The 11,449-nt window shown below is 40.7% G+C and overlaps 1 protein-coding gene across 1 annotated transcript in view; it reads left to right on the top strand.

The window, feature by feature from the left end:
- The window catches only part of GID4 (GID complex subunit 4 homolog), a 781,841-nt gene extending 772,693 nt beyond the window's left edge, over positions 1 to 9,148 (top strand). Inside the window, exon 6 of the mRNA XM_044089665.1 lies at positions 5,083 to 9,148. Within this exon, the coding sequence (XP_043945600.1) occupies positions 5,083 to 5,146 (64 nt within the window). The 3' untranslated portion in view covers positions 5,147 to 9,148. The remainder of the gene's footprint in view (positions 1 to 5,082) is intronic.
- The last annotated feature ends 2,301 nt before the right edge of the window (positions 9,149 to 11,449 follow it).

The following is an 11,449-nucleotide window of genomic DNA, read 5'->3' on the forward strand; positions in this document are numbered from 1 at the left end:
ATCCAGGAAAGCCTCCAGAACAGGGGGTATAGGAGCAGGAGTGCCTACTTCTAAGAATTTATAGTATCTCTGAACTTTAGAAATCTTTTTAGATTTCCATTCAGAGTGCTTCATTATATTAATAATTTCCCCAGATTGTTTCTGCTATAGGGGAATCAGGAGAAATGGAATCTTTGCATGACATGCAACTTGACTGGGTGAATGGATTTGGAATAAGTAGGCTAAAGAGTGCTCATCAGAATCTTATTCATTCTTTGCAGCTTGAGAAGAATTGTCTAATTGTCTCACCTGTGAAGTGGAAAGAGAAACCGTAGTAGTAACAGACCCTGAAAAGGGTGGTTGCCTGAGTGCCATGAAGACCTTAAATAGCCCCTGTGGAAAATCTATCCACTCCTTTTCTTTGGGCATCTGAGGAAGGAACATTTCTAGTTTTGTCGTTTTTTTTTTTTCTTGTTGCTGTCTGCTTTAACGAAATGTGGAGGCACTGACCCCTTACTAATTTCAAGTGATCTGAATATTTCCTCTATAACGAGGTTCTGCAGTATGCCTTTGTGTCTTTCAGAAGTTATACGTGGTCCCCCTTTTCTCTGTTATCAGTAGCTTCAGTCATTTCAGACATGTGAATCTTAGATGCTATACTGGCCTCCAGCTGTACACCTAAGTGGAGAATTTGCCTACTGCAATTGCTCTTTTCAAGGTCATCTAGGAGAGGAAGTTCAACAAACAGCAGTGCAGCTGAGGAAATAGAGGAAGGTTCCCCAGTGGGGCACCTTTCTTAACCAGTGAATGCCAACAGTACCAATGACCATGAGTAGAACAGACTGATGTGTAATACCTGCATTTGGACTGGCATTGATATAGTCTGAGGATTTATACACTATCACTTATGTACCCTTATGCCCGCAGACTTGGGTCATATGTCATGCATATGGCTGTATGGGAAGGTTTTGACTTTGGTACCCCAGCTAGACGTCCAGGTTATTTACTGAGATAACCCAACTATTTGGAATAATGCAAGTGATCTAAGGAAAGACATACTTGTGTGATGTATCCAACTTCTGTGCAGCCCTGCATTCATCTTCAGCTTCTCTTGGTGTGCAAAGATTTCTTAGAGGACATCTTTCTCTTCTCTCAGGGAACCTATCCAATCCCATGACCTCCTTCTTCTTTCGGCTGCTCCCATCAGGGGTTGCCACAGCAGATCAACTGTTTCCATTTCTTTCTGTCCTCTGCATCTTGCTCTGTCAAACCAACCATCTGCATGTCCTCTCTCACCACATCCATAAACCTTATCTTAGGCCTTAATTTTTTTCTGTTACCTGGCAGCTTCGTCCTTAGCATCTTTTTCCCAATATACTCTGCATCTCTCCTCAGCACATGTCCAAACCAACGTAATCTTGCCTCTCTGGCGTTGTCTCCAAACCTTCCAACCTGGGCTGACCCTCTAATATACTTATTCCTAATCCTGTCCATCCTAGTCACACCCAGTGCAAATCTTAACATCTTCAACTCTGCCACGTCAAGCTCTGACTCCTGCCTTTGACAATGCCACTGTCTCCAACCCATGTAACATAGCTGGTCTCACTACCCTCTTGTAGACCTTCACTTTCACTCTTACTGGTACTCGTCTGTCACAAATCACTCCTGACACTCTTCTCCACCCACTCCATCCTGCCTGTACTCTCTTCTTCACCTCTCTTCCACACTCACCATTACTCTGAACTGTTGATCCCAAGTATTTAAACTCATCCACCTTCACCACCTCTACTCCTTGCATCCTCACCATTCCTCTATCCTCCCTCTCATTCACACACATATATTCTGTCTTAGTCCTGATGACCTTCATTCCTCTTCTCTCTAGAGCATATCTCCACCTCTCTAGGGTCTCCTCCACCTGTTCCCTACTCTCACTACAGACCACAATGTCATCTGCAAACATTATAGTCCACAGGGATTCCTGTCTGATCTCGTCTGTCAACCTGTCCATCACCATTACAAATAAGAAAGGGCTCAGAGCCGAACCTTGATGTAATCCCACCTTCACCGTAAACGCATCCGTCACTCCCACCGCAGACCTCACCGCTGTCACACTACCCTCGTACATATCCTGTACTACTCTTACATACTTCTCTGACACTCTCGACTTCCTCATACAATACCACAACTCCTCTCTAGGCACCCTGTCATATGCTTTCTCTAAATCCACAAAGACACAATGCAACTCCTCCTGACATTCTCTGTACTTCTCCATCAACACTCTTGAAGCAAACATCGCATCTGTAGTGCTCTTTCCTGGCATGAAACCATACTACTAATCACTAATCATCACCTCCCTTCTTAACCTAGCTTCCACTACTCTTTCCCATAACTTCATGCTGTGACTGATCAGTTTAATCCCTCTGTAATTACTACAGCTCTGCACATCACCCTTATTCTTAAAAATCGGTACCAAAACACTTTTTCTCCATTCCTCAGGCATCCTCTCACTTTCCAAGATTTCATTAAACAGTCTAGTTAAAAACTCCACTGCCATTTCACCTAAACACCTCCATGCTTCCACAGATATGTCATCTGGACCAACAGCCTTTCCATTCTTCATCCTCTACATAGCTATCCTTACTTCCTCCTTGCTAATCCACTGCACTTCATGATTCACTATCTGCACATCATCTAACCTTCTCTCCCTCTCATTCTCTTCATTCATCAGCCCCTCAAAGTACTCTTTCTGTCTGCTCAACACACACTCCTTGCTTGAGTACGTTACCCTCATTATCCTTTATCACCCTTACCTGCTGCACATCTGTACTAGCTCGGTCCCTCTGTCTAGCCAGTCGGTACAGGTCCAATCCAATCCCACAACCGCCGCCACTAGTTTCTGTCCTGGAGTTGTACACTTGTCCCTGTTACTGAGTCTGTCCTAATTCTGTTGAACTTCTTGTTGTGATCTGAAGAAATTGTTTTAGAGGAGGCTGTCTGCTACACTTTATTGCTCTTCACTCATAGCTTAACGTATTATGTGTTGCTCTCCATTGGCAACTTAACGTATTATGCAGACAAGCCAAGAACCGGAAAATAATCTGTTTTTCTTTTGGTTCTCAGAAAGTAGAGCAGACAGTCACCACACTGAGACTGGCTTACTAGTTTCCTAGTTGTAGATCCTTCAGTTAATTTTGGAAAGGCGTTACTAGGCTTATTCGGCTAAACCTGTTACCCCAGGTAACGCTTCTGTAAGAAATCTTTAGATTACGTCTTTGCAGCCATAGCTTGATCTTCACTAAGCAATTTTGTTAGAAGATATAATTTGGGCATTGTTTCCAGATTTTCCTTTGGAACTAAGCAGTTTGGTTTAAGAGCCTTTGAGGCTGAGCAGTTCGAATTCATATCAGGATGCAGCACAACTGACCTGATGTTTGCAGTGAGATAGATCAGAAGAAGTTAAAGACGAGGAAAGAGTCAGAGTAGGCATTCTTAGACTTGGAGAAAGCATATGCCAAGGTACCAAGAAAGCTGATTTGGTTCAAGTCCTGGAATCACTGGTACAGTTAGTGCAGGCTATGAACAAGGACCCAGTTACACAAGTGTGAACATTGTTCAGACTCTTTGGGTTCCCAGTGGGAGTGGGATATGCATCAGGGTTTGACTCTGAACCCACTGCTGCTGTTACTGATGATGGCCTGTTCTTACAGGTCAGATGGGACTGATCAACAAAGCTGTTGTATGCAGACAATGTGGCTTACAAACAGACTCTGAACAAGAATTTCAGCAAAGGGCACAGGAGGAGAACGCAAAACGGAAGACACACACTGGTAAAACTGAGTGTAGACAAGACATTTGTCATAGTAGCAAATGGGGCAATCAGAAGAAGCTGAACATTGAGATATATTAGTGAAAGTAGTAAAGCAGGCTAACAGCTTCAAACCTCTGGTAGGGTTGGTTGAGGTGAAGGAAGTCAGAATAAAGAGGTTAAAACTAAAATTTAAGGGGCTGAAGCCAAGTGGCAGTGTGTCAGGGGTAGTGTGTAACAGAAGAATGTCAAGGAAGCAGAAGAATTATGTGCAGAGTAGTAGTGTGACCAGTGCTACTATATATGGTAGAGAAACGTGGTAGCGGTGGTAGCTGAGGAAGCTAGAGGTTATGGAGATGAAGTGCCTGACACGGGTGGTAGGGATGAGCACTGTTGGGATAGATGAAGTGAGGTCATCAGAGCAGAAGCCCAAGTAACTTGTTACAAATAAGGTCAAAGAGAAGGAATTACTATGGTTCAAGCACATGTGCAAGAACGCAGAAGCCAGTGTGGTGAAAATTTGTGAAACCGTTTAAAAAGGCAATAGGAAACAAGGACATCCATCAAAAAAAAGATTTGATGGATCGTATGAGAGATCTGCAACAGGTAGGCATGACACTCAAAGGTATGAGAGTGGCACTGAATTGCGAGAGAGATGATGACAGTTGATGTGACACCCCAACCCCATGTTAAAGGAGGAGAAAAGGAGGGGTTTGATTGTTTCCAGATTTTCCTTTGGGACTACAGTGATCAGGAGTGTTTAAGTAAACCAGCCACTTAGGAAGGTCAGCGAGGGAATTTCTGCAAAGTGCTAAAGACTCAAATCTCTTTAGATACAAAATTAGATCTGCTTGAAGAATTCAGTCTTTTGTTTACCTTCCCACCTTTCATTCCTGTCTCTCTCTCTCTCTCTCTCTCTCTCTCTCTCTTGGAAAAGGTTACTAATTTTGTGTACTTTGGGTCTTTAGCTTGGGCATAAACTGGAAATAGTGGAGCAAGAGTATCAAGGGTTGGATGAGATGCAGCAGTAGTCAGGGAAAGTTTTATCCATAAAGCTGAGTGTATGCATTTAGCCCTTAACATCCTAGTTATTAACTAAGAATGAATTCTGCAAGCAGATCGAATGATGTGGCTAGCACTTGACTTAATTTGCATTGGTGTTTGATTTTGCTTTGATCATGTTGGTTTTGCTTATGCCTCTTAATGTTGTATGATTTTTCCTCTGAGTAGAGACCAATGCATAAACTGTACAAGAATAGTAAAGGAGCATTTCTAATGTTTCTGTTTCTCTCTCTCAGGTATCAGTCTTTAAACTTAACACATGTTCCTGAACACAGTGCTCCAATATATGAATTTCGATGACATCCAGAAAAGTTGAGTAGATCAGAAGAGAATGTTGCTGCTCAGACAATTGCTAAACTGTCATATATACAAAGGTCTGACAGTCCTATACTGCTGACAGTCGTGTACCGTTGAACAGGTTACCAAGTGAAAGCATGGATGTAAAAAAAAATCAGGTGCTAGCGCATGGCTGTCGGTGCTTGATTTGGTTTTCCAAGAGGTTGCTGTTTCTTTTAATCTGGTTTTAAGCTACTTTTCTTTAACTGCACTTTATCCTAAACATGTATTACTGAGAAGTCATTAAGTGTCCACCCCCAACACCAAAAGTCTGATCTTTTCAGAGGAAAAAAATCACTTTAGTAAACACATGATCACATTCTACAGATTGTTACAGCATTTAGGTTATTCCTTATAGGGGGGTGAAATCTCTGGAAGTTGAGGAAGAGGGACATCCTGACGTATTAGAAACTGGTGTTTTGAAAGGATATATACCGACTTATGGATGCACCTTATGAAATCAAAAGTGAGAACAAAAAGAGAATCTTGCAAATTCACAGCTTGAATTTCTGCCTTTTGGCATAACTTTCAAAGCTTCCAGTTAAGGTGGTTGGAAGTTGTTTTCTTGAATGTCAGTTTATTTTTGTGCCAAATGATTTGATGGTTGGTAAGAACACTTTTTTTAAACTTCTGAGCAGTCTATAAAAGTGGTGGCAGGGTTGGGTCTCCATTGTAGAGAGCAGAATGCGTGATGTGCTACAAGAGCATTGCTATAGAACATCAGGTAACATTGCATTAGTGTCTCTCAAGCAGACTTTGTTTGCTTTACCCTTTTACCCCTCCCGTTAGACCTAGCAAAATTGTTTACTTTTAGGTTGCTCAAAAACACGTAGACACAAGGTGTTTGTAATACAGAAAGAGGCGCTCACTGTGGAGAAACCAGATTTTCCATTGGAATAGTGTAACCCAGAAAGCAAAGCTTGTGCTGTTTCCCTCTGCATGAATAAATTTCGTGTAAGCTGCACAGGTACATTTGAGTTGGAGAGAGGTGTGTGCACATTTCTTGCCTTGTCTTCTGTGAAGTCTGAGGCATTTGGTAAACAGTACTTTAGGTTAAGATAGCCTATAGTTTGGAACTGATCTTAATCTATAAATACTTCAGCCAGAGTCATTGTTGGCAGTAAAACAAAATCAATCCTCTCACTTTTTTGCACGAAAGTAAAACTCGTTTTATAAACCAGAGGAGCTTAAAGCATAAATTAGAGTGTTTTGTTGTCTAGAAATTAACTTGAATGCTTAATATGAGGTTGTTACTGACTCTCATATCGGGTAGAATGAAAGCACAGTAATTAGTGTACTTTGGCAAGGAAGAAGACTGATCGGTACTGTCAGCTTTGAGGTATAGATACTCCCATATCTTGGCAAGTTAATTTATAACTCAGGCCAAAATTGTTCCTTTCAGCTTCATGATTGGATTTTTTTTTTTTTTTTATGTGTGTGTGTGTATGTGTGTAAAGTAGCAGGTTGACCATCTGAAATCCATTTCAGGGTAACTTCCTTGAATTTGAAAAACCATTAAGAATGCTGTTGGCCTTCTTTTTCGTAAACCAAAAAAAAAAAAAAAAAAACGTATTCTTTTCACTCAGGCACAATGCTCACCTTGCTGCTGTTTGTATTACTAATTTTTTTTATCTATTTTTGTACCTTAGAAGAAAAAGGGAAATCAATGCATTTTTGATGTACATGTTTGGAGTCGGGGAAAGGTGTATAGAACTTTTGTAGCTTCAGCTGCTTTGCTGACTCTGGTGAATGCATTAAGTGCATAAAATCACTCAGCAGTTAACAGAAGTAAGCATTTATTACAACTGTTGTATTCCTGATATACATTTTAAAGACTTAATAATTACATTATCTTACTGCTATCTTATATAAGTAGCAACTTGAAGAAAATGAGAGTTGTGTGGAAGCTTGATGCACACATGTTGAATGCATACTTTTAGATTGGAAAATATTTTATCTTCAGTATGTTGAGTATATTATCTCTGAGGATCACAGAGTATTAAATCCAGATGTCTCCTGGATGTCACAGGAGTGCAGGGGCATTAGCACAGCTGTCTGGGGGAGGAGTAGCTGGAAAGAGGTGATTGTATGTGTAGAAACTATAGGGGAGTGATGCTTTCCTTGTATTAGGATATTATTAACTCTGGCTCTGAGCTCTTGTTCTGCTTCCAGAGGCTGTTGAACATTTAAATCGTTCCAAGTGAGGAATAATAAGAACAGCAGTGTAATGAAGAAAGTGGAACAGATTTAGGATTGCTGCATCTGTGGAACTGGCAAATAGGGGGATCCTTTTTTGGAGTCAAAAGGGACAGATATTTTAAAGAAATGAGTTCTTCCAAGCAGATGGCTTTCTAAAGTGATAGCCTGTTGCACACTTTTGTTTCCAGTGTAAAAAAAAATATATATATATTTTCTGTTGTCTTTCCTAAAGTTTGCTAATCAAGTCATTTTCTTAGAAATGAAGTTCATCTTGCATCCGGATTTTAGTTTCATGTGTTAAATGCACTTACCATTATCACTGTTCCTAGACCCTATGGTTACTTTCTTTTGGAATAGATACCATCATTCTCCTTTTGCCACACAGTGCATGGTTGTATTGGAATGAAGATAGTTCCATAACCAGTGGATTTCAACTGCAGACTGAAATGTACGGACATGCACACTTGTATTTTCTAACGCCTTTTCAGCTTTATATAAAAAAATGCAAACAATGGACTGCCTGTTGCAGCAGTGGTTTCATTCAAGAGGATTTTTTAAATTTATATTTAAAATAAAATCCTAGCAGTGCTTTTTATAGTTAAATCTTTTGGTTATTTCACATGTTGCTCTTTTGTTGCTTTTTTCCTGTCTGCATATCTGATTGGAGATTGGAACTGCAAATGCAGCAAATCAAGATGAACCTCCATTGCTGTGTGGCCAGACATTCCTGCTTTCCATGCATTTGATCTGGCAGTACAAAAAGCAACAGCCATATTTTTTTTCTTGCAGACTTTTTTCTAGATGTCTTAGTTCCATTTAAGTGCAATATGATGAAGGGTAATTGCTTAAACTCTCGGCAGCTTAGTAACTTGTAAAGGCTCTTTAGCTTTTTACAGTTTATGTTGCTGCCATTTGGGCACACACCTCGTCATCAGGTTGCAAGCATCAGAATTGCCTAATCATTACTTTTATCAGAACATAACATTTAGTGTCTTGTAGTTTGTTCTGATAAACCAGGAGTGTTCCTGGTTCACTTTAACTATTCTTAACAGTTTTTCTTTCTGCTGTTGCAGAAATGTGCCACAAAACTGACCACTTAAGCCTTTTTAAGTAAAAAAAAGGCTGCTGATTTTTAAGAGCTCTGAGATGTGCTAGCCTCTGGATGGACTCCCTTTTCTAAGCATGTGCCCTGCAGTGTTCACTAGTTATAAAATATCATTACCAGAACATTACTAGAATTATTTTAACATTAGTGTTTTGCTTTCACATTGGAATATGATTGAGGGCAAGGAGAGGCATAGCCATAGGGTATGGTGTTGACTGCTTTTGGTACAACTCTGACAGCAGGTATTAAATGAAAGCCACAGCTGTACAACCCTGTAGGCTGCTGCATCAGCAGAAAAGTGAAGTCTGCATGTCACACAAGTTTGTAAAAGCATAACACTATTGATGTTTTGATTAGGAGTTTTGTTTTTAATTATCTGTATTTTGTATTGTCTTATCAGATGGGTGACATAAGCTGATTTTAAAATGTATACTTGAGTAATTTCAGTGCAAAAGGATGAACAAATACATAAATAAGTACCAGAGGGAAAAGTAAGCAGTTAATGAATTTAGTGGGGTGTGTTTTTTATCAAATGAAGTGAGCATGATACTGGATGCTTTATGTGATTTTGTAAATCACGTTTTGGCAGAGGAATTTGGGAAAGAATACTTTTGCAGAACTGTCCATCCAAATAAAAAAAATATATATATATATATATAAAATGCGTGTGTGTTTTCTTGCCCAGTTGTTTCTGTAAACAGGTACTTTTGTATGAGTTGCTGAGTCTTTTGTTACTGAAAATCAAATATAGGAACTCTGCAGGTTCTAGCACTGTGACTAATCAACTTGCAGAAGGAAAATGTGTTATAATTAACAGGAGAAAATGGAAAGAACATCTTTGTGGCACATACGTTTTTTCCTTTACATTTGTTAAGCTGCGTACGTCAACTGGCAGCTTACTTTCTCCCACTTTTCACAATAACTGATCATCTGAAGTTGTTAATCTTCTTCCTATTCATCGCTGATGGGTTCGGTTCTGAGCCCTCGGAACCGAGTCGGCCTAATACCAAGCTCACGTACACCAAAAACTCTCGAGCTAAGCTGCTACCCACAATGCCCTTCTCCCAGTTACCTCAGATCTAGTTTGTCGCACAACCATATAGCAGCGTTTCACCGAGCTTTCCAGCCAAGTGTTGTATTTTTTCAAATTTACTGTATTTCTAAGTTTTTTTCTCCTAAAAACTCTTCTGTGTCTTATCTCAACTAGCTCTACCCATGGGTATCCTCTTCTTTCCATTGTTGGTAAACGCCCTTCTTTATCCTTGTGGTATTCTTAATACCATTGTTGGTATTTTTCTCTTTTCCTTCCTTTCTCTATTCTTTTTTTTTTTTTTTGATAGTTTAGTCTATTTACTCAGTATGTCTGAAAAGAAAGGGACTTCGAGGTTTAAGCATTGCACTTCCTACAATGGTAAATTTCCCAATAGCAACGTGCATGATGATGGTCTATATTGTCTGGGGTTTTCCCACTTATCTGTGAAACCTCCCTGTCAGATTTGTAAAAGTTTCAGTCAGCGGATGCTTAATGAAAGGAAAAATAAACTTATTTTGAAAGACTTGCTTTCTTTTCCCTTTTCTGAGGTTCTTTCGTAAACAGCACAATTGACAAAAAACTAAGGGATGTTATGTAGTCCAATCTCAGCTACATTCTTACCCGTGGGTTCGGAGCTGAATATCGGCTCCGACTCGGCCAAACTTTTCTAGCTCGAAGTCTTCTGTTAGCTGGGCTAAGAAGGTATCCCATGCTGCACTGCTCCATATCCCCAGGTCTTGTTTGCCGCTCGTGTAGCTCGGATGTGGTTTCGCTCTTGGCTGTGGCTAAGTACCTTTTTTCTTCTTCTTCTTGAGAGAATTTGTTACAAACAAAAGCTATTTTAATAGCTGTTTCTATTTGGTGTTTTTTGGGTATAATCTGTAGTGTGATTGTTTTTGTGTTATCCCACTAGCTGTTCCAACAGGCTAGGCCCTGTTTCAGTTAGAGGACCTAGTCCGTCCCCTTACTTGTCCCTGTGTTTGTTTTTTGCTATCTAAAACCGTTTGAATTAGAGGTTTTAGTGTCTTGTCTTCCTTGTTCTGTATGCGAGTTTGGTCTAAAACCGTTTGAGATTTTTAGCCCTAGTCGTCTTAGTGTGTGTCCCTTCTGAGGATTGTGTGTGCTGTTGTTTGTGGAAAAATTTGTTCTCGCGCTTAGTGTGGTGTTTTTGTGTGCTTGTAGTTGTTTTTCCAGTCAGGCAGTGACTTGCTCGTTGTATTAGTATTTGTGATCAATTTTCAAGATGTCCAAAGATTCCAAGGAGCACAAACCTTTGGGTTTTAAAAAGTGCTCTAAGTGTGGCTACAGGATGTCCATCACCGATGGACAGTTCAGTATGTGTTTATTGTCTGGGAGCAATCCACCTGCAGGAATCCTCAGATTCTGCCATGCTTTTAGTCCCAGGGTGCTCCAAGAAAGAAAGAATAAGTTAATTCTGAAGGGACTCTTGAAACCCTCGTTCGAAGAGGCCATGGATTCTGCTTCCAGTTCAAAATCAAAATCCACAAAATCAAAAGAGAGATCTCCGGCTCCTTCAGTCTCCTCGGAGCCACCGGAGAAAGTAATGAAACTAGCTTTGACCTCCTCGGCTCCTCTGTCGTCTGGGCCGCAGGAAGTGTCAGTGTTGATGGAACTGGCGTCGGCTCCAGTTATATTGGAACCTCTTCGGAGCTGATCGCCCAGTACTAGACCAGTGTCTCCTGAGAGGAGATCCCGATCTCCCTCCCTGTCCTCCAAATCCTCCAGGACACTTTCAGATGTGGATGTCGATAGGGTGGTGCAGAGGCTCCTTCAATCACCGGTTTTGACTAAATTGTTCTCCGCTCCGTCCCGGTCGGCTCCGGAGCCCGTCCCGATACCTTCTTCGATTATTCCTCCTCCGAGCACATCTCTGTCTTAGGAGCCAGAATGCTCCGCTCCATGTGATGTT

Source organism: Protopterus annectens, chromosome 12.part0, assembly GCF_019279795.1.
Source record: "Protopterus annectens isolate FY-2018-M chromosome 12.part0, PAN1.0, whole genome shotgun sequence".
NCBI classification, from domain to species: Eukaryota; Metazoa; Chordata; order Ceratodontiformes; family Protopteridae; genus Protopterus; species Protopterus annectens.